Source organism: Tasmannia lanceolata, unplaced genomic scaffold, assembly GCF_043159265.1.
Source record: "Tasmannia lanceolata isolate RefF3 unplaced genomic scaffold, GAP_Taslan_0.1 ptg000019l, whole genome shotgun sequence".
Classification (NCBI taxonomy): domain Eukaryota; kingdom Viridiplantae; phylum Streptophyta; class Magnoliopsida; order Canellales; family Winteraceae; genus Tasmannia; species Tasmannia lanceolata.
Window position 1 is genome coordinate 12,445,622 of NW_027518696.1, and position 23,578 is coordinate 12,469,199.

The 23,578-nt window shown below is 37.7% G+C and overlaps 1 protein-coding gene, 1 long non-coding RNA gene and 2 pseudogenes across 6 annotated transcripts; 1 reads left to right on the forward strand and 3 right to left on the reverse strand.

Moving 5' to 3' along the window:
• Positions 1 to 9,670: 9,670 nt before the first annotated feature.
• LOC143852963 (auxin transporter-like protein 2) lies at positions 9,671 to 13,397 on the reverse strand (annotated as a pseudogene). The gene is made up of 7 exons (XR_013236931.1): positions 13,034 to 13,397; positions 12,553 to 12,737; positions 11,550 to 11,662; positions 11,029 to 11,426; positions 10,705 to 10,944; positions 10,362 to 10,618; positions 9,671 to 9,968 (listed from the first exon to the last, which is right to left on the reverse strand). The product of XR_013236931.1 is annotated as an auxin transporter-like protein 2 (transcript).
• LOC143852324 (auxin transporter protein 1 pseudogene) lies at positions 10,358 to 10,905 on the reverse strand (annotated as a pseudogene).
• Positions 13,398 to 14,839: 1,442 nt separating the features above from the next.
• On the forward strand, positions 14,840 to 17,165 carry LOC143853028 (uncharacterized). 3 transcript variants are annotated; one of them, XR_013236978.1, is made up of 3 exons: positions 14,840 to 15,157; positions 16,321 to 16,591; positions 16,678 to 17,165. It is a non-coding gene; the product is annotated as an uncharacterized LOC143853028 (long non-coding RNA). The 3 variants fall into 3 exon arrangements; XR_013236977.1 differs by having other exon boundaries at positions 16,329 to 16,591; XR_013236976.1 differs by lacking the exon at positions 14,840 to 15,157 and having other exon boundaries at positions 15,339 to 16,591.
• Positions 17,166 to 18,282: 1,117 nt separating this feature from the next.
• LOC143853466 (protein FAR1-RELATED SEQUENCE 5-like) lies at positions 18,283 to 23,578 on the reverse strand. Of its 2 annotated transcripts, none has more exons than XM_077363249.1 (4): positions 19,473 to 23,578; positions 19,303 to 19,379; positions 19,131 to 19,186; positions 18,283 to 18,667 (listed from the first exon to the last, which is right to left on the reverse strand). In XM_077363249.1, the coding sequence occupies exon 1, from the start codon at positions 21,906 to 21,908 to the stop codon at positions 20,754 to 20,756; it is 1,155 nt and encodes a 384-aa protein (XP_077219364.1). In that variant the 5' UTR covers positions 21,909 to 23,578; the 3' UTR covers positions 18,283 to 18,667; positions 19,131 to 19,186; positions 19,303 to 19,379; positions 19,473 to 20,753. The 2 variants fall into 2 exon arrangements, with proteins under 2 accessions (XP_077219364.1, XP_077219365.1); XM_077363250.1 differs by having other exon boundaries at positions 18,288 to 18,667.

Here is a 23,578-nt window from a genome sequence, read left to right on the forward strand (position 1 = left end):
CGCCTTCTTTTTCTTCTCATCGGAGTTATTTCACAAAGACTTGCCATGGTAAGGAGTAAGGAAGAAGGGGGGAACAAGCACACTCGGCAGCGGATCACGAAATCTTGGCGATTTTCTCTATCTAATGAATGAGGAGTCCGTTTTGAGATTTTATATGTTGTATGGGTGTGAGTCTAGCATAAACAAAGTCTTTCTTTTAGGTTGTTGAGTCCAATTAGGATAGAGGGTTTTAGATGGTTGGCAAATTCGGATAGGATTAGAATTTGGGTTCAAGTAGTCTTAACGTAGTTGAATTCTAGTAGAAAAAGGAATCATGTTTTTTTCTTATAAAAGCACCTAACGTGCAGGGTTGTTGCACGGATTTACTATTGATTCTTGAGATTAAGAAAAATATGTCTTTCTTTATTGAAAGTGGTTTATCTTGTTCTTTTTGGCTTCAAAGAACGGATCTTCATGAATTTGACAAGCACCCTTCGTGGATTTGATGATCAATTTGATCGGTGTTTGATGGTGCTCAATCCCCAACGCGTTCTTCGCACTTCCGGCTACGCTAGGTGGTATTAGAGCCTCACTACTCTCCATGGCTTCCCACGGAGAACGAGAAAATCAAGAAATCGTGATGATGGAGATGTTCAACACTCTCCAAGCTACCGTTAATCAAATAGCGAGGCAATTGGCACGGTTGAATCCTATTGAGCACGAGCAACCCCAAATCGACGATGGTGATCGGTGACGACACGCTCAAACTTTACCACGAGTTCCATGCCCCAACCCTAGAGTTAAATATTTTCCTGACGCAATTGCTCTAATGAGGAGGAATTTGAAGAAATCATCCATTTGAGGTATGCCCGTAGTCGTGTTCCTCAAGCGGCGCCTCATGAATGCAAATATCGTATTAAGGTGGATTTGTCCGAGTTTAATGGCTAACTCCACATTGAAGATTTCCTCGATTGGCTTGTCGCAGTTTAGATATTTTTTGACTATATGGAGGTACTTGAGAAGAAAAAGACAGAAGTCGTGGCTATCAAGCTTAAAGGAGGCACTTCGGCATGGTGGGAACAACTTCAACTTTCTCATGCAAGGATGAGAAAATAACAAATCCGGACGTGGGCACGGATGCGTTAAATCCTTTGATAGAGATTTCTTCCCATTGATAATGATGAGGTATTGTTTCAACATTACCAAAATTATTACCAAGGTAGTAGATCGGTGCGAGACTATATAGAAGAGTTCTACCAGCTATCATGATACTTCGGAAACCGAGGCACAATGAGTGGCACGTTACAAAGAGGTTTTCATCAAATAATCAATGATCAAATCACTCTCCACCCAATTTGGACACCGTCTGAGGCGGTAAAGATGGCAGAACAAGTTGAGACCATGCTCAACCGGTCTGCCTAGAGGAATATTTATGTGAGTTAAGCCGTGGTAGAGACATTGCAGACGACGATTTCTACAGCGAAAGAGAAAGCGGTTTTGGATCTTCCTGTTGGGACAAGCAAGCTGGCTCAAGCATTCCTGACATGAGGAAGAGGACGTGGAGATGTTCCTACTACTTCGGCAATAACCCAAGTTCTACGACGGGATCCATACGAGTCACAATTTGAGCAGCAGATCGTATGCTACATGTGCAACCAATTGGGTCACAAATCCAACAAGTGTCCCAAATGTGGTCGGCATACTACAAATCTAGTCATTGATGACGAACATGGAGAAGATGAAGAAGAGAACAAAGAGGAACAAGATACAAAAAATCCATTCCAACTAGTTGTGCTCCTGGGCAATCCTTGGTGATGCATCGTGATATGTGTACATCAAAAGTAGATGAGCTCACGCAGTGGAACAATCTCTTCAGGTGCAAGTGTACGGTCAAAGAAAGAGTTTGCAACATCATCATTGATGGAAGTAGCACGAAGAATTACACGTCAATGGACATATTAAAGAAGCTCAAATTAAAGACAAGGAAACACCCTACTACCTACAAGCTCGGTTGGATTTCAAAGGGTAACGAAAAGAAGGTAACTGAACGTTGTCATATTCCTTTTGAAATTGGTGCTTATAAGGATGAAATTCTATGTGATGTTATCAATATGGATACATGCCATGTTTTGTTAGGGAAGTCTTGGCTTTGACCGAGATTCAATTCATAAAAGAAGAGATAACGTCTTTGTTCATTAGAACAATAAGAGTTATCTACTTCAACCTTTGGCGGATGAGAAGGAGGCCAAAGATTTTCAAGTAGAGGGGCAATCATGTTTGATGGTAAAAGAATCCCTTGCCAAATCCAGAAAGAAAGTGATACAAAATGGCATCAAAAGGAAGCAAAAGAAGCCTACTCAGCCTAAAGCTAAGTACAATGACGAAAAAGCAAAGCATCGGCGTGTCAAAGTCTTTGAAGTTGGAAAAGCCATGACGACATCACCAATATGAACTCGAGGTTGAGTTCTCTTCAAGTGGAGGGGACTAACGTGGTGTAGTAACAGAAGTCTTTCTTTTAGGTTGTTGAGTCCAATTAGGATAGAGGTTTTAGATGGTTAGAAAATTGAGATAGGATTAGGATTTGGGTTCAACTTGTCTTAGGGTAGTTGAATTCTAGTAGAAAAAGGAGTGATGTTTTTTTTCTTCTTATAAAAGCACCTAACATGCAGGGTTGTTGCACGGATTTACTATTGTTTTTTTGAGATTAAGAAAAATCATCCTCTTTCTTCTTTATTGAAAGTGGTTTATCTTTTTTTTTGTGGACTCAAAGAACGGCTTTTGTGGATTCAACGAGCACCCTTCGTGATTCGAAGGTTAATCTGATCGATGTTTGACTGTGTTCAATCCCCGACACGTTCTTCGCACTTCCTGGCTACGCTAGAAATGGGCCAGGGATGATGATTTATTGGGTGCCGCCAATTTAGATTGTGGCCCAACAAATGCCGTCCCTATAAATCCGTGGCCAAAAAAAAAAAGATTTTTAGCGACGACAACTAGTTTTGTCTCCATTAATGGAAAATTAGAAATGGATTTTCACAATTTGTTGGTAAAAATATATTTTGGACAGATTTTAAAATCCATCACTGATACTATTTTTCATATTTTTTAAAATATATTTTGGATGCAAAAATTATAGTTTTCATGGCAGACGTTGAAACTAGGGGTGGCAAAATTGGCCGAACCGAACCAGAATAGAGCCGAAACCGAACTGAAAATTCGGTTTCGGTTTGGTCAAACCAAACCGATTCAAATTTTGGTTCGGTTCGGTTCGGTTTGGGGATCAAACCGAACCGAAAATTCGGTTTCGGTTCGGTTTGGTTTGGTAAAACCAAACCGATTCAAATTTCGGTTCGGTTTGTTTTGGGGGTCGAACCGAACCGAAACCGAACCATTGCCACCCCTAGTTGAAACCCATCATTAATACTATTTTAAAAAAAAAATCAGACATTTTTTACTATACAAAAACTATATTTTTGGTGATGGATATTAAAATCTATCACTATGCTTCTTCTTTTTTTAAATCAATATTTTTAATAAACAAAAATCTATATTTGTAACGACGGATAATAAAGGGAATTCAGGCCTCCCCATATCTGCAATCCTAACCTCAATATTTGAATACTCCATTGGAATTCCCTCTGTAGTGCTTCTCATGGCTTATTTGGTTCTCTGCCATTGTGATGGGCACACTTGTCATAGTTGCATTATTATAGGAATATGACAGAGAGTACAGAAGTAAATGCTAGAATTTTTTTTAATGCATTGGTTTATTTCTACTAAAATAACCCTGAAATAATACCCAAGTTACAAACATTGGAGGGTATTTTTATAAAATAATACTATAGAATCGGATTTAGGATTGTCCCATTGTTTTATTAGTTGTCCGGATCCTATCAGAAGGATCCAAAATGTATCCATGGACCTTGGTAATGTGTCTAGATTCTGTCCGTTTCAGTTCAGATTCGAATGAACGATGGGACCGGCCCATTGACAGAGCCCTAATCCCACATCACCGTAATTTGGAAAACTTTAACCTCTCTGATGCCTATGTAATATAAGTATAAGAGAGAACCATTTTCCTTTTATTAAATATTAATTCATTGCAAAGGTGCAAAATAAATCTCTTAGTAGAATATTTTTCTCATGTAAACTTTTTATTTTATGATTTTTTTGCTTTGGCGATAGATTAAGGAAATATGCTTATTAGGTAACTAAGCTAGATATGGTAATTAGGTTAAATTAGAATGTTTCTATCTTTATCTCATTCCACAATCGATGCTAATCTTTCTATGTTTATCCTTTGACTGTAAGCACCGATCGATTTTCTTAATAATTCATCCAAAATTAATAAAAATCTCCATTATTTATCATGGTATTAGAGCAGATCGACCTGACCACGCATTGAGCACAACTGTAGAAGCGTCATTCTAAATTCATTCTCCACTAGACGGCTAGATCGGCCATTCGCCGGCCCTCTTTCTACAACCATAATCTCCATCTTTCATGTTACTTGTTGTTGTCATCTCTTCCACTCTTTTACTGTTGTTTCTTCCTTCACCACTCATTCGTCAGTGTTGCGCCTTTTGACACATCCCAATCTCTTACTCGCAGCTCCAATATCCGAAGAGCATATGCAAAGAAAAATGGAATGAGTGTTCAAAAAGAGGAGTTTTTATATGATGCCCGGGCATCACTTCAAAAAAGCGCCAGTCATGCCCAATCGGGCATCATATAATTTCTCCGAAAAGAGAAACCCGCTTCTCTTATGATGCTTTTGTAATCAACACCAATGATGAATCTCAGAAAAATCAAATCGTATAAGGAAAGTGGTAGAAACACTAACTTTATATTAAAAAAAGGCGAAAATAGGACCCATCTATTCTGACTAGCACAACCATTTCATATGTGTTTGTCCAATCCTAGCTCTAAAAATCGATGGAGACATCGAACTTTATACCATGGTTTTAAATTTCGACCGAAATCCGAAGACCGACACGAAACCACTAAAAACCGAAATGGTCATTTATTTCAGCCGAAATTTCTGTTTTTCCGAAATTTCACCCATAAAATTAGTTTTTTTTTTAAATTAATTTAACATTTAACCGAAATTTCGGTAATTTCGGCCAAAATTTAATATTGAATAAAATAATAATTTCGATTTTTGTACCAAATTTTGGCCGAAATTTCAAAATTTCAGGGTCCGAAACCCAAATTTTAAACCTTGCTTTATACATTAAAAAAGGTGCAAATAGGACCCATCTATTCTGACCAAGGTTTTAAATTTTGATTTCGGAATGCGTTTCGGTCCTCACCATAACCGAAATTTCAGCCGAAATTTCCAAAATTTCGGCTAAATCCGTCGAAATTAAATTAAGCAATATTTTAGGGAGTACCAAATTTCGACAAAATACCTGAAATTTCGGTCGAAATTTTTGTAATTTCAGCCGAAATTTCTGTAATTTCGGCTGAAATTTCGGGATAATATTAAACAATAAAAAAAAAACTGATTTTTGGGAGACATCTATTAAATTTCGGCCCGACACTTCGGGGGAAACGAAAATTTGAAATTTCGATCGAAATTTTGTAATGTTTCGACTTTACACACTTTCGGTTTCGGTCTCCACCGAAACCCGAAATTTCGGATTTCGGTCGAAATTTAAAACCTTGATTCTGACTAGCACACCCATTTCATTTGTCTTTGTCCAATCCTAGCTCTAAAAATCAATGGAGACATCCCTCTTTTAATTCCACATTTCCACATTTCTCTACTTTTCTATCTTTAGCCATGTGAAACAACCAACGTAAGCTGTTGGAGAGAGGCATTTTTAATCTTTTATACTTTAACACTCCCCTCACGCGTGGCCCCTCTTTTGTGTTAGGCCATTGCATGTGGAATTTTGCTATCCGGGAGGTTTGAACTCAGGACCTTTGCTCTGATAACATGTGAAACAACAAGTTACTCCAAAAGCTTAAGCTGTTGAAGAAAGGCATTTTTAAGCTTTTATACTTTAACAAGCCAGAAGGGCACCCTCCGATCTCAATTATACACTCCTTTTCTATGTTATACACACCCATACTTGATATCTCTACTCCTTTGAGAAAAATGTTTGCACCGTCTAAGTCTTCTAAGTACATGCTCCATCATACCTTTTTCACGTAGTTGTATTGTTGTCATTATCATCAGGCCGTTCATTGTCGCTTCCTCTTTATTTCGTTCTTATTCTCTTTAAAATTTTCCTTATTTTCTTTACTTTCGAAGCTTACTATTTTCTTTTCTCTATTTCAATTGAGGTATATTATGTAGGTTACTTAAGTGCGTGCCTAAAATAGTTGCTATACTCAGTTGAGGTGTCTCAATTTATTGAGGCGCGTGCCTGAGAATCATTTAAAATTCCATGAGGAATGGTATCTAAAGCCGACTCGTGACGTCTTGTCCATTAAGGCTTTCTTTTGCTCATTGAGGCCTGATCTATTCTGACCCATTTCCAGAAGGTTTCTTATTCAAAACTGGCATATATATGAAGACTCACCCATTGAGGACTGAGTCCAATCCAGTTCATTGAAGCAATGATCTACAACACTCTTCATTGCTCAATGACAACTTCTCTTCAGCAATCGGCACCAATCACTATAATTAGCATCAATCACCGAACATCGTTACAATGTACATCAAGCAACTCAGCTCAACTCAACTCAACTAAGCCTTTGTCCCAAACTAGTTGGGGTCGGCTAATGTGCATCAAGCAAGTGGATATTACTTATTGGGGACATTTTATTGTAATTTCAATCAACATATGTTTGAGGGGGCATGCTAGAGTGTGAGAAATCTCACAGTTGGATTGCTTGGGTGATAGATCAACTAAATATGCTTGAGGCAACTAAGCTAGATGTCGTAATTACGTTAAATTAGAATGTTTTGATCTTTATCTCCTTCCACAATCTATGCTAATCATTCTATGTTTTTCCTTAGAGTATACTATATAAACAATTATTAGGCTCTTTGTAATCTTCCCAGTTTAGTGGAAATTTCAAAATTTTCTTACATGTGATAAAAAACACCATCTAATTAAAAATATATTTGTCGTGCAGGGTATTTCAGTGGATAGTTTGATGATGTCTCCATGCAATCTCAGAGGGGAAAAAATTATAGCAGCAAGTTATTAGGAGAGGATCTGCCGGTTAAGTAATGAGAAGTCTTATGGGCCATGAACTATACATGGCGAGAACCAAATGAATGGTTTAGATCATTGGCAAGTGGCCCCCACCTGTACCCTGCCTCTTATTTTTCTTTGGGAAATGCAGCCTAATACCTTGGAATTTCTCATTTTAATTTTAATTTTTGAAAAGTAACAATTTCATTCCAATAATCAAGAACTTGCAATGGAGATTAGACGTCTCCAGTACAAAGAAGAAGACCGTTGAAATCAATCCGAGAACAAAGAAGTTACAGATAGACAAGAGTGACAGGGATCATGACCCACACCCCACCCCCAACCCGTCAAATGACACCAAAGTGTCGGCGAGATGGGTCCCCTGTTTCACGTCTCATCCAACGTGGATGCAAGCATCCACTGTCCCGAGCATCGGTTCCTTGTCCAAGCAATAACGTTAGCAGAATCCCCCTCGACAATGAGTGGTCCGAGATTGTTTTTTTCGTACCATCGTAGGCCAAATAATAGAGCATGTGTTAATTTTTAAAGTGTATTTTTTGGGTCGCTTTATTTTATTTTTATTTTGAGAAATGTAGTGAGGACAAATATGTATTTTGTGTCCATGGGCATTTTGGTCTTTTGTTGGCCTAGCTTGCACATGTGTGAGCCACACATGTTTGCTACAACTTTTCACACTACTTCATATTTCAAGTTCAAACCCTACTTGAAACTCTAAACCCACTATCCTAGCATTAGAGTCCTCACTTTCCCATACCCACTACCACGTACCTAAGCTATCTTCTCTTTACTTTCCTTGACCAAGCCTATTCTCATTAACTTCATTTTGGTAGAGATTCTCCACAACCTAGACCTCCATTGAAGCTCTCTTGTGTGCAAGCTTTCCTCTTGAAGCTTTCTTCTTTTTATTGTTGTTTATCTTGTAGTATTGTTCTTTCCAGTGTTTTAAAACTCGGCGACTTGGCTCGGAACTCGGCTGAGTCGACGCGGATTTGTGGTGGCCGCGTTTTGGAGTCCCGGACTCGGCGAGTCGTGGCCATTTTGAACTCATATTCCATCCTAACTTCAACCATTCCAAAAAAAAAAAAAAAAACAGATAAGATTTACAGGAGAGAAACGTACCTAAAGCCGCAGAGAAAACCCTCTGTAATACCCTAACTCATGAAGAAGAAGAAGAAGAAGAAGTAGTAGTTCGTTTTTCTACTGGATATAATATGATTTTGTGAAATGATAAATACGCCCCCTTTCATTACCTGAGACAGCCCTCCAATGTAAAATAGTAGTCATAAAAACACTAAAGAGGGCTGTCCCGAGTAAAACCAAGGGGTGATTCGAATAAAACAAAGGGGCAAATATAATTTATTATTTTTTTGGGCAGTGCGGTAGACAGTGAAGTTGTCAATTCCAGCCTGACTTTTGCAGTTTGCTTGTCTTATTCTCTACCTCTTTCTGGGTGTGGGTGCCTGGACAGCCATTTAAGAAGACAAGGATATAATTCTTTTATACGGTGTAAGCCCTTATAGTCCCTTACTTTTTTAGAAGTACTACACGGACCACACTAGAGGATGATCCAAACCGTCCATGTGATGGGCCATGGACTGTTTGGATCATATGGACGGTTTGGATCATCCTCTAGTGTGGTCCGTACAGTACTTCTAGAAAAATAAGGGACTTTAAGGGCTTACATCATATAAAATCTCCTTTTCTTGATATATATAACCTCTTTCTTTTGGTTATTAAAAAATATTTCTAAATTTTCTTACATTTTTAACACCTAAAAAACAAAAAAGATAACTTAAACCAAACCTATTCAACATTTACTTAGATGGACCTTCAATTTATGAGAATATGCCTCCAATTAAATCATAATCATATCATTATACTCAAAAATTTTCCAAGAAAAATTTCCCATCAAAAATGTTTTTCTTGCATGTATTTTTTTAAAAATTAGCGGGCTTGCACTTGGTTAGATGATCTAAACTATTCATTTGTTGGGCCCTACTTAAATGGGTTTGGATTTTTGTATTTTTTTCATTTATTTTTTAATAAAAAATAACGACTCATCTAATTTGGCCGCGCCAACAGCGTTCTTGGCCGCGTCAACCGTGTCCGCACCGAGTCGACAAGGATTTTCTTCGGCCGCGTTCCGCGTCGAATCTGCATTTTAAAACACTGGTTCTTTCTATCATATATTGAAGCACATCTCTTTTGGGCATTGTTCTTCTTCTACTTGGTTGTTCATCTTGGGCTAGTGTAAACTTTGGTTTCACTATTTGAGGAGGATTTTCTGGTGTTGTGAAATCCGACTTTCTCTATAGCCTGTGCCTCGGCTTCATTTGCATCGTAGATACCAGAGAGGCCAGAGTCAGACATAATAGTGGTACCATTTGCATCACTATTAATGATCAAACGAAAAATATGGAATGCTAATATTTAAGAATGAAAAATGTAGAAAACCTTCTATCATTAATCACTCTTATAGGTGCAGTTTATTTTGGTGATTTAATGAAAGAGAATTCGAAATAGCCACCTTGGATTCGAGATTGCATTCCAATAGAATACGTAGAAAAAGCACCAATGATACTATGTAGCTTGAGAAAAAACTCTAATTAGAAAGTGAAAAAAAAAACAATATGATCTTCACTTCTTGGAAGGGCACTGGCAGCATTTGTAGAAAAAGCCGAATGACTGAATTTGCCTGATGAAGTTGGTTCCACTCGCCCACCCACCGAATCCGAATCCAAAAATAAATACCCACACTGCGACAAAGGCACTTGTCCAGTAAATCAACCGTCCATGATTTACAATTTCTTTTTCGACCTGGTTGCAGAAAAAGGGAAAAAAATATACATCAAAAGATCAGGAAAGAGCCTTGGTTCACCTGAATTTCTGTAAATTCAGTGAGTATTTAATTAATTTGGAGGAGTCAAATTGGTTGATCCGAACTCCAGCACCAACCTTCAAACTCAGATTTTATATAAAGGGTCTTTGATTTGGGTGTTTTTAAAAGTTGGGGAATATTCCATTGACTCGGTGAGAAAAACCCAGAAACAGATTTCTGAGTCTTCTCTGAGTTTATGAACAATACTGAGTAAAACACAATCTCTGTCTTAGGTTGGTTCATGCAATATAGAACAGCAATCCAAAAAAGGAATAAGAGGAAATGAAGAAAGAATGCTGGTCGGTCATGAAATTGAGCAGGGCAGTACTTACAGATTGTAATGTTTCTTTGAATAAGCTTTCATGAATGCTATACTTGGGATAATATAGACTGAGAAGGAAATGAGGAAGGCACCCATGATGGAGTTAATAGGTACAACGAAAGGAATAGCTAACGCAGCAAACCAGGTAAGCAGCACAATAGGGAGCCTTGCCAGTGCTTTGACCATGAATCTCCTGCTTAAGTGAACTCCCACAAGCTTCTTCGATGCCAGAAACAATGGGTTTACATTCAGCAGGTACGACACATACTGCGCAGAAAAAGGACCAACAAACAACATTAGACAAAGGCATGTGATATTTTATTCTCTTCAAAGAGAGCGAAATAAAAGCTTACCGGATGAACAATCATGGCAATTATGCATACATATTTCATTTTTAAAGGAGGCATAACTCCAAATGCATTTGAGCGAACCAGGAGGATGTCTCCATAGGCCCAGTAAACCGAAACAGAATTAGGAATAGTTAGTAAGTAGGTGTAGAGAACTGCAAACATGTATGAATACTTGTAGTTTCTGGGTTTCCACATAGCCTCCATTAATTCACCGAAACAACAGAAATAGCCATCTCCGTGTCACTGAATAAAACAACCCATATAATTATAATGTAATAACATAAGGGAGAAAGTGTGTGAATAACTATAAATTTGACGTGTACTAACATGCAGAGTCAATGGCTTCCAAACGAAAAAAGGATGTTTGTTGTTCCAGTAAAGAAATCTATCATAATCTTGGGTCCTTGATGACTCACATGTCCAATCAAAAGTTCAAAAAACCAATCTTGGTAAGGACAAGTTTTTATATATCAAAGACAAATTTAAACTCCTATAAAGCTATGATGACAGTAAATTGAGAGTGGAGATAGAAAAGCCTCACATGACCATGTTGAACACCAGCTACTGTCATGTATGCCGAAGTAATGCTGGTCGTAATAATACCAAGAAATGAGATAACACGAAAATTGTGGACAGAAGGCAACAGAACAGTTGGAAGTGCAAGAGCACCAAATAAGTAAAGCCACTCCCTCTTTTTCCAATTTGAGTTCATATAGTAGACATGACTGCATCACCATATAAGAGAATGTTAAAAGCCTCTGAAAAGAAAGTAATACTGCTTAGGCATATGAAATTTGAAATTTCTGAAATTGGCTATACAAGCATCTCTCTTGAGGTGGATACATTACCTGGAATAAACTATTAGTTGCAATACACATGAAAAGGTTAGAGCTGTCATGTTGAATACCTGAACCACGTTCCCAAGTACTTTTCCAGCAACAATGCTGATCACCTCATGATACTGATTGAATGGATATAGGAAAAGAGAATGAGTTGCAACACTTACTATTATAAATGTACTAATGAATAGTAAAAGAATTTATCTGTTGGATAGCATTTAGCAAAGAGTCTTCACTGCATGTGAAACAGTGAACATTATTATCAAATGCCAGCATAAGGACAGCATATGGTATGTCATCTCAGGTAATCAAATAATTAAATCATTAATGAGCAGATTCTTTTTACTCTTCAATAACTAATATGAAAGTGGATAAATAAATAAAATTGTTAAAGAATCTCTGATGAGCATTTTGAAAAATAGTCCAAAATTAAAGTTCTCAGCTAAATTCCTAAGGGCCTAGAAATCTACTCCTGCAACAGATGCTATCTTTTGGAAAATCAGAACAAATCGTTTGTACTCCCATTTCAATCCATGCTAGTTTGGTCTGCTTTATCTCTCAGCTAAATTCCTAAGGGCCTAGAAATCCAAGATTCTAAAATCCGCATATCCAAACGTCCCCCAAAGAACATGTGGGGCAATTCTAACAGTGAACCATTTGAAAGTATCTAGCTTCAGAAAGATGGTATAAGCAATTCACAGAAAGAATATAAAATTGACCCTGAAGTCATCTATACACTAAAGAACATGTGATAAATGCTGACAAAATTGTATTCAAACCATTTATCATCACAAGAAAAAAGTATAAAGAATTCAAAGGAAGAAATAAATTGGCCTTGAAATCATTGATACACCAAAGGAAGAATATAAATTGGCATTGACAGAATAGTATTAAGAAACCACAGTATAAAAAGTAGATACCCGTGTTAGATTCTAGGAATCTAATTACAATAAAGAACACAGGAAAAGGAAAAGAAAATATAATAATACCAATTGTCAGATGAAAGACCAACCTGAAGAACATGTTTTTCGTGAATAATACCAGTAGCTCTGGTTCTCTGAGAAGCCTCAGCATGAAAAAGACCGAGAAGATATACCGTCCAACATCAAAGCCACCATAAATAAACTGAGAACCAACCACAAACCCATAACCCATTTGAGCAAAGGTATATAGCAGAGTGAGGATTAAAGATCCAACCTGTTCATCAACACCCCATTCAATAAAAACAAAATAACATATCATAGTCAAAATATTTCAATAACCCAAAAACTAATTCCCATTTCTCTTCTTGTTCTCTGAAATAAACAAATTTTCCACCCCAATCATAAAAGAAAGGTAACATACAAAACCCATTTAAGAAAAGAAACATGGAAACATGATTAAAGATTATAATACAAACATCTTTAAAGATTCAACAGAAGCCACTTATAATCTAGACCATAGAAACATGATTAAAGATGATAATACAAACAAGAAAGCAAGAAAAGAATTACTTGTGCAGCAACAGCATTAAGCCAAGCATCATAAACAGAACCACCATGCCAAACAAGAGCATTCCACACATCACTAATTGATCTTTTCTCCACAGTCCCCTCATTTGTTATTTCCACTCCCTTCTCCACAATATCAGGATTCCTTTTCTCTGCAACTCCTTCGGAATTCTCCATTTCCTTTCCTTCCATCACTAACAAGAACACGTAAAAAGAAAAGGAGCCAGAGTGCAATTCAGAAAGGAAAGAAACACATAAAGATTTCACAAGAGCCCAGAAGAGTTAGAAGGGAAAAGAGAGTATGAGCTATCACAATCTTGGAATGAAGAGACTCATACGCCTTCACTTCTCTTATTTATCTCTCTTTAGTCTTGACAACCAGTTACGAAAGAATGAAGAACAGAGAGAGAGAGAGAGAGAGAGAGAGAGAGAGAGATTATCAAAATAAGGGAGTGTGCGTATCATTTTCCCGATATTTATGCAGACATTGATAACCCTATAACAAATTGATACCATAATTTTAAGCTAAGGGTACAGTATTTGTTTCCCACTTCCTTATTTCAAGTAAATGATAAAATTGGGGCCATGATAAATTCGCACCCCCTGTAGGATAATTCGCACCCCTTATAACGAAAATTGTGTAACCTTTAACGCTTTTTAACGTCAATTGATGTTAAAGGGGAGCGAATTATCCTACACGGGGTCCGAATTTATCATTGCCGTAGTATTTCTTCTGAGTACGAGATTCTCTTTCCGTTGTTAATGCTGGGAGTTCTCTATCTAAAAGACAAGGTTATATATTAGGCACCGTAATATCCTAAAATGACCAAACTTTTGGTAAAATGTAGTGGGTCCCAGTTTTGATTGATCGGAACTGTCCATTTTACAGGCCTTGCTTTGGATATAATGTCGAACGGCCAAAAAAAAAAGACCAATAATCTAGTCCTAACATTCAATAATGTGTAATTTTTGTTATTGAACATGGACCATCAGATACTACACATAAGGAACTGTTCACAAGAGATTTAAAGCAAGGGATTTCAATTAAGCGGTTCTCATATGAGGAATAAGAGTGTGCGCTCGACCGCACCAAGCTTAGGTGCGGTCGAGGGCGAAAAACTCATATGGGCTCACATTGTTAGGATGGCCCAAAGCATTCATTTGCAAGACCCCATCATAGATAGAGTGTGTACAAAAAATCAGCTCCATAGGATCATCCTAACCCATCCAAAAGTGGAGGGCAAAATGGACAGACACCGTTTGCCACAAATCTGCCCATTTTTGCCGTCCACTTTTGGAGGGGTTAGGATGATCCAATGGAGCTGATTTTTTGTACACACCATATCTATGATAGGGCCTTGCAAATGAATGGTTTTGATCACTACAAAAAGTGTGGGACCCATGTGTTTAGGCCCTCGACCGCACCTAAGCTTAGGTGCGGTCGACCACACACTCTTATTCCCTATATATATATATATATATATATATATATATATATATATATATGAGATGATATTTTCACCCCCTGCATTACGTGCACACCCCCCTTATAACCTGATTTGATGTGAAAAGTGGGAAACTTTATGTCGAATCACGTTATCAGGGGGGTGTGCAAGTACTGCAGGTGGGGTGAAAATATCATCCTATATATATATATATATATATATATATATATATATATATATATATGAGGAAAAAGATTATACGCTTGAAGCGCATTTCGTTATTTACGCTTGAAGAGAGAGAAGTACGCTGATTGGCTGAAATGGTGGGCCTAATTGGCATTTCGAAGACGCACCCTCGAAAAAAAATTAAAACAAAAAAATGTTCGTCTCTCTCACGGAGTTCTCTCTCTCTCTCTGTGTTTTGAAAAACTAAAAAAAACCCAAACCCATCGTAATTTCTTCATCTCTCTCGTTCTCTCGCACGGTTTGGATCACCCAAAAATATCTTCATCTCTCTCGTTCTCTCTCACTCTCACTATGTGATTTTGGTTAACAAAAAAACCCAAACCTATCGTAATTTCTGGAAGAGAATCTCTCAAACCCATCGGCTCTCTCTCACGGGTACGTCGCAAACCCATCGTCTCGTTCTCTCTCACTCTCACTCTGCATCATCTTCTCCAAGGTTAGTACCTTCTCCTTCTTCAACTCTCTATTCCCTTTTTTTTTGTTTTCAGCAGCCATTTTCATATTATTTTCGTCAAATAGGGTTTTAAGGAGACAAATCTTGTTTCGGTTTTTTCTTGATTCTGAACATAGGGTTTTGAGCAGACGTATTTCATCTTGTTAAAAAAAAAATTGGGTGAAATAGGGCTGAAATAGGGGTTTGATTTGGGTGAAATAGGGCTGCTGAAATAACCTTTACATGATTGAAATCTTGTCTAGGTTCCATCTTTTCCGTCAAACTGGGTTTTCACCAACCCCATGTCATCTTGTTAGTTTTTTTTTGGGTGATCTCATGAGTTTCTCTTGAGACATTTGATCTCTCTGAAATAGGGTTTTTCTTCTTCCTTTCACCTCTTACCTGGTTTTGGCATTGATTTTGTAATACCAAAAAAAACCTATTCAGAAACGACATTGTCAAAAGTCATTGTGTTTTTTCATGTGGGCATCTTCCCTTTTTCTTTTTCTATTTTTTTTTTACCTTTTATTCTGCCCATAATAATTGTGATAGGGCCATCGAAGAGAAAAAAGTGTTGAGGACAACAACTGAATATATAATTTGGATGAAAAAGTAAGAATAGGGGTGATGAGAAGGAAGATCACAGTGTTTACACCCATTTTTTTAACATATGTTCAGCCTTGTTTAACATAGGTTCAGCCTTGTTTAATAGGTCTGGCCTTGCATGGTCCAATAAATGTTGTTCATATGGTTCACACCGAATTTATTGAGTAGGAAGATCACAGTTTTTTCACTCATGAATTTGGATGCCATAGAAGGGCAATGGGATCATCCTAGATGATAAGTGTTTCCTTTTAGTTTCATATTCTGCATTTACACATTGGTTGTTGTTCATCCTCATTGTCATTTGCCAAAGGGATATTACTTGACTGTTTCCGCTTGTATTCTTGCATTCCTGTCTATTTTTGCTTGCATTTTGGCACCATTTGGTTCTTTTGTTTCTTTAAAAAGGCATTAAGAGCCAAAGGACCTGAATCCTGAAAAATGTATTCTGATTCTTTTGTGTCGAGTTTTTTATACTTGGGTATTAAATGAGACCCTTGAGCATGTACTGAGTTAGCAGATTCCTACAACAATATTTTTGTGAAGTATTGGCAAAAAACAAGTTCTGCAGGTTAATGGCAAAAAACAAGTTCTATGTCGTTTTTAAGGGAAGACAGGTAGGAGTATATGACAGTTGGCAATACTGTCATGTTCAAGTTAACGGGTTTAGTGGAGCGTGCTTCCGTTCGTATGGGAGTAGGGAGGAGGCAGAAGCTGAACTTACTGCGTATTTACATGCCATTAGTGGTCTCAACAAAGATAGGAAAGAAGAGACCAGCATTCCTCCGGATTCCCAAGCCTCAACAAGTTCTTCTGTGACGAGTTCCTCTTCCAGTTAGGTTTTATTGTGGTCTTTGTTACTATGCTTTCCATTTTATTTCTTAACATGTATAAATTCTAATGTTGGAAATGACATGCAGGGCTACCCGTGTGAATATTTTGAATGGGTTGATATTGATTTCAACGGTACCGAGTCAGCCACTTACCGAAGGATTCACAATCGACGAGAAGGCAATGGCGGAAAAAAAATGATCAAAGACCGCGTAACAGCACTCGAGCATAAGAATACCATGCGAAAGAATGAATTTAACATATGTTCAAAGTGTTTGTAATTATGGGGTTTATGTTTGTATTTATAGGGTTTATGTTTGCATTTTTCGTGTCTTTCTACCTTGAGGTGAGTAGTAGTAGTATCCTTTGGTAGGGTTCTACCTTTAGGTAATGAGTAGTAGTAGTATCAAGTGATCCCACATGTGCTATTTTTAACTTTTGGAAATAATACTCTGTTTATGCTTCTGTTACTTTGGGTGGGAGAAAGACTCCTGGGAATGGATGGATGGACTTTATAGCAATTAGCTATTGTGATGTAATCTTTGATTTTTGATGGGTTTTGGGCTTTCTCTGTTTATTCCCATGTTTCCATTTTCATCTTTGAAAATCTCAGTTGCTTCTTCTGTCTGTGATGGAATTCTAGGCTTTTTTACATCATAGCAGTCAATTTACTACTTTGCACCATTAGGTTTTTTAGGTCATCACAGTTATTGCATTATCTCTATTACGCATGTAATTTGATCCAGGTCACTTGCCCTCGTATTGGACACAAAGATGACATGTTTAAGCTGAAAATATATATCCCGAAAATTCAGTGGATAATCAAGGACTGGAGTACTGGTTCATACAACAATTGCAATGTTGCAGTTCTGGTCGCTCCCTCACCAACTGATGTGCATAGCTGCCTCTACAGTTCATGGCCATGTTTGACTATGTTGAAATTTTATAAAGAAGATTCAGGGAAAATATTGTAGCAAAAAACAAAAAAACAAAAAAACACAACTATAGGATTGGTTGCTTCTCGCTATTCAAAAAAAAAAAAAAAAACGAAAAGGCATTGGTTGCTTCTTTCAAGGTGTCTTGATGAATTTTTTTACCTAAGGAGTTTGGCATAGAATGAGATCATGGGCCATGTCTATGTTTTACTCTGATTTTGTAGTACCCTATTAAACCCTTAATTTACATCCATTTTACACTCTGTCATAGAAAATAATACCAAAGTCATTGAATCAATGAAGCCATGACACTGGCTCGTCAGATGTGCTTGAATGCAGGATAGGCCAATGATTTGGTCATTTCCACAGCTTTTTTTTTAAACATTTGGTAGGGATTCAAGCTCACTTCCTTGTCTTCTTGAGCATGTGTGACAACAGACTATTTCATCTTTTTTAACAAAACAGATTTCTGTTTTTGCTAGCAGCCCTCTTCTGAAAACTATCAATGCATCCAATGTGTTGTATCCATAACTAGCTTTTTTGCCCTCTAGTCTCTACCTTTCAGTTTTATGGCCCGTTTTTAAGCTGTGATTTGGTCATTTCCAATGTGTAGTATCAATGCATGGTCCATAAAACTGTGATATGGCCCGTTTAAAAGCTGTGAAAAAAATTTATCAATGCATCCAATGTGTAGTAGTTCTATTCAGTTTTATGGACCAAATTTTTAGTGCAAATACAGGTCCTGAAATGCATATAATTGAATAGAATGGCACAAATTGCTACTGCAAATACACGTCCCGAATTGCATAAAACTGAATAGAACTACTACTCACTTATCAGAACATGCCAAAGATGGGTTTTAGTAAGTTCAATAAACTAGACTATCATTCAAAAAGAAGTTCAATAAACTAGACCTCAGAAGGTACTTCTGCATAGCATAAACAAGAATTAAAGTGACAGAACTGATATATGATTGTCACGACAAGAAGATTCCAGTCCCAGAACCAATGGCGCCAATGAAATCTGCTAGCACTCTCAATGCACCAATGCACAACCCTCCAAAGGCAGCCGCGGTAGGTATGTACCTGTTCAGTTCCCCCTCTAGATTTGAATCTCGATGCCCGGCCAGCACCATTTGTTGCTCCTGAATCAGTAATAAGAACACAAAACAAAGAACTCAACTACATGATAATGAAAGGTTGAAGGATTATTTAGTAAATACAGATAGATACAGTACTCCAGTTCAGTGTACTGTAATGGATAACGTTCGATTTCATGATACAGTACTCCAGTTCAGTGTACTGTAATGGATAACCAAATACAGATAGATATTTATCTGTGGGACATTTTGTCCCCTTGGCTGTAACATACTATTTAGTCTTTAATAAATCGTTACCATTCTCAAAAAAGTCATTCGAGCATGCAGATCCAAAGAACTTTTGGGCTGTGTTTCATAACCTCGAAGTGCAGAAATGCTCATAAAATGCTTTAAGAAATTATACATATATGAGAAAGGGAAAATTGAGCTTTAAATCTCTGGTAAACACAACATCATCAAATATGTCACCCAAAGAATTGACAGTAATTTGAAGAATATTAACACTTACCTCAAATGTGATGCTTTTCCACCTTTATTTTCTCCATTGAAAATGCTCCTTTTCACCTGAAAAATAAAGGCAGTTCTTTTAAACTTACAACGCATAATATACTTATGATGGCTGAAAAGAAGGTCAACAACAATTTTTTGCACTTAATATCAAAGTAAATGAGAGCACAAACATGGCAATGCTTTCAACATTTTGGTCCCCCTCAGCTTCTTCTCCCTTATCATCATTTTTCTTCTCATTTGCAGCCACCTATTAGCAAGCACAATAGTAGATATTTAAACAAAAAAGAAAAAAATGCGGGGCATAATAAAAATGACGAGTAATAACCATATTTTGTTTCACCTTAGCCCTCTTTTGACAGCTTGTTCTGTAATGTCCATATTCCCCACAGTTTTTGCATTGGCGTTGCTGTTTTTTTGCTTGAGTGGCCTCTATGCCAGATACATGACGCGTGGCATGCTTTGGCCTGCCCTTCGTCCTTACAACTTCGGGGTCGCGAATTGTAAACCCAAGTATTTGACTGGAATTAATGTTTGACAGAGGTATTTGACTGGGACCAATGTTTGACTGAGGTATTTGACTTGGACCAATGTTTGACTGCATTTGGCTACCAACTGTTACCAAGTCACTCTGCGGAGAGACAATCTCCTTCTCCTTCTTTTCAACTTCTACAGCAAGCTCTGTACAAAAATCAGTCATCTTCTTGAAGAGAATCTCGTCATTACCAACTTTTTCAATCAATTGCTGCCATGTTGACATTAGACACCACCTCTTCAGTCCATTCACGCCACTAGTATCTCCTTGGGTTACAGATGTTGTGCCCCCAGCTCGATACCTTGCATCAATTGACCATCTCTTTAATAAATAGTGTTTGGGGATAGTAGGTACTTGCTTTCTATCCATAACGTGAATGACATGTCTGCATAATATTCCTTCCATCTCAAACTTAGCACATTCACATGTCGCAGTTGCATCGTTAGAACTGTCAAACAGAACCCTGACGTATTTCTTCTTGTCATCTGTCCTAATTCCTACACTGTATTCCACAACATTATCGTTCTTTCCCAACTTATCTTTCCATAAGGCAAAAGTACCCATCATCTCATCTTGGAATATGGTGAACATCTTCTTTGTATAGAATTCCCCAGCCTTTCGTTCTAATGGGCTGGTTGTGTCAATTTGGCACTTGTATTTTTAGACTTAAAATCTTCTTCGGATTCAGCTTTACGCCGCTCAACCAGTGCCTTATCGTATTGACTCAAGAATTCAACTAAAGAGGTGTTCTGGTTAACATAACCATCAAAGAATGAATTTATACTTTCACTCCGTTGACTAGATGTCATTCCTGCTGTGAATGTGTCTCTCCAATAGGCGGGGACCCAATGCTCACGGAGATCCCACATTTTCCCTAACCAATGACTTTCATCAATACCATATTTATCAACCATAGTTTTCCATTCTGTCTCAGAATCATCTATTTTCCTCCTAAAAAACCAATGATTGTAATCCTTGTAGAAATTACTGTCGGCATCTCTCATGTCTGCAACATGCTCAAGGAGATGCTTCTTTATGTGCCACGAACAAAACCGATGTGGTCTGTGAAAACACTTTCCTAATTGCATTTCACATAGCTCCGTCCATATCAGTTATTATAGCACCTGGAGCTTTACCAAACATACACGTGAGCCACTGCTCAAATAACCAGGTGAAAGTCTCCTCTCTCTCGTCTGCAAGAAGTGCACATCCAAATAGAGTCGACTGCCTATGATGGTTAACTCCAGTGAACGGTGCGAACGGCATTTTAAACCTGTTCGTTTTGTAAGTGACATCAAATATGATCACGTCACTAAAGGTAAGGTATGCTTCTCTCGCCCTTGAATCGGCCCAGAACATCGAACGCAAAGTCCCATTCGTGTCTAACTCCAACTCAAAATAGAAGTTCGGGTCTTCAGACTTTCTCTTTTGGAAATGGTTTGCCACTGTCACCGCTTCTTTACCCATATTGTTCTCCCTAAGTGCTCTCAAATGGGCAATAACTTGATTTGTTGAGACCACGGGAGCATTGGAAGTAGAGTTAATGGCGTTTTTTATCTGAGCAGGCTTGAAATTACTTCCACCGAGCTGTTCAATCAAATTCTTACAACTTTTGTTATTACGGAACTGACTATGTGAATGATGCATTTGCCTTTTAACTGGAGAAGTAAGCTCATGAGAATGAATGTCGTCGAAAGTTGTAATTTTCCACTGATTATCTCTCAACTTGATGGTTATCTTCGCTTTACAATTCATTCTGGTAAGGCGACGCTCCCTCAACTCCTTCACATCATCTCTCTTCTCCTTAACTCTTTTCTGTCCCTCTTTGTCACATACGTATTGTCTCGATATCACCTCCTTCGTTATATTTGACTTCATTGTACTAGATATTCGTACTCCAAAACCAGTAGCGTACGCATAATTATTGTAGAACTCATATGCAGCTTCCCAAGTTTCAAAAACTTGATCCACAAACGGCTTATTCATAACACTTTTCTGACTGGCAACCTCGTTGGGACTACTAACTTCGTGACTACAACCCTCATCTCCATCTTTCCCATCATTACCCTCCGATACTAGCTCATCATTATTGAGATTCATCCCATCATTAACCTCAACCGTAGTCCCTTCCCACACTAAATTATCATCACAGAGATCAAATCCATCGCCAAACTCAATTAAACCATTTGCATCTACTTCGTCAATAGATGGATCCATTTTTATAAAAAAATACAACATAAACATGGCCCATCATCATAATTAGAAATGGTTAAATGTACAGTAAGAAAATCAGAGACAAGAATAGATAATAAAGATAATGACATTTTTTTTTCACATTGCCAACAATAGAACCTAAAAAATGGATCCATCTATTGACACGACACAAAAGAATCAGATTACATATTTTTCAAGAAACTCTGAACGGGGCAATTGTTATAAGACTCAAAATATGTATCCCCATGAGAACAAATGGATAAAAGTATAAAGACAGGGTAATCCTATAAAACATGTACCTGACAGAAACTATGGGCATGAGAAGTCTACAATCCAACAGCCAACAATCCAAGATAAAAATATATAAAATATCCCAGAAAAGTAATTAAAAAAAAAGGGAGTATTCTCACCAAATGTTACTCCCAGATCATGCCCAATTGTCTAATTTTATTATCTAAAAAAGAAAAAGAAATCTACACAATTCCAAATAGGCACAGATCTGGAACCCATCCCACCTAAAAACCAATTTCATACAAAAACAGATTCATCCCCCAATACACATATTGATTAACCCTAAAATGTGAAAACACATATTTCTACATAGTTATACTCCTAAAAGAAAAAAAACCCCTTCTTCTTTTACAAAGATTGACCCAGATGGCCTTATGGAGAGAGAGAGAGAGAGAGAGAGAGAGAGAGAGAGAGGAGAGCGTACCTGTGCGATTTGGGGGTTTTTTTTCACCCAAAAAATTGTTGCGGCCTGATGGACTCCGATCGGAGAGAGATCGGAGAGAGAACATAGAGAGAGATTGGATCGAGACAGAGACAGAGAGAGAGAGAGTGCGCGAAGAAACCCAGATTTGGGTTTTTTATTTTCGCCTAAACAGACAGTGAGAGAGATGAAGATGGAGAGCCGATGGGTTTGGGTTTGGGTGATCCAAACCGTGAGAGAGATTAAGGTTTTTTTTTTTCTTTCAAGGGTTTGGGTTTTTTTAAGTTTTTAAAAACACAGTGAGAGAGAGAGAGAGAGAGAGAACTCCGTGAGAGAGTTTGGGTTTTTTTGTTAACAAAATCTCACAGTGAGAGTAAGAGAGAACGAGACGATGGGTTTGGGTTAATTCCGTGAGAGAGAGCCGATGGGTTTGGGAGATTCTCTTCCAGAAATTACGATGGGCTTAGGGTTTTCAGCAGCCCTATTTCACCCAAATTTTTTTTTAACAAGATGAAATACGTCTGCTCAAAACCCTATGTTCAGAATCAAGAAAAAACCGAAACAAGATTTGTCTCCTTAAAACCCTATTTGACGAAAATAATATGAAAATGGCTGCTGAAAACAAAAAAAAAGGGAATAGAGAGTTGAAGAAGGAGAAGCTACTAACCTTGGAGAAGATGCTGCAGAGTGAGAGTGAGAGAGAACGAGACGATGGGTTTGCGACGTACCCGTGAGAGAGAGCCGATGGGTTTGAGAGATTCTCTTCCAGAAATTACGATGGGTTTGGGTTTTTTTGTTAACCAAAATCACACAGTGAGAGTGAGAGAGAACGAGAGAGATGAAGATATTTTTGGGTGATCCAAACCGTGTGAGAGAACGAGAGAGATGAAGAAATTACGATGGGTTTGGGTTTTTTTTAGTTTTTCAAAACACAGAGAGAGAGAGAACTCCGTGAGAGAGACGCACATTTTTTTGTTTTAATTTTTTT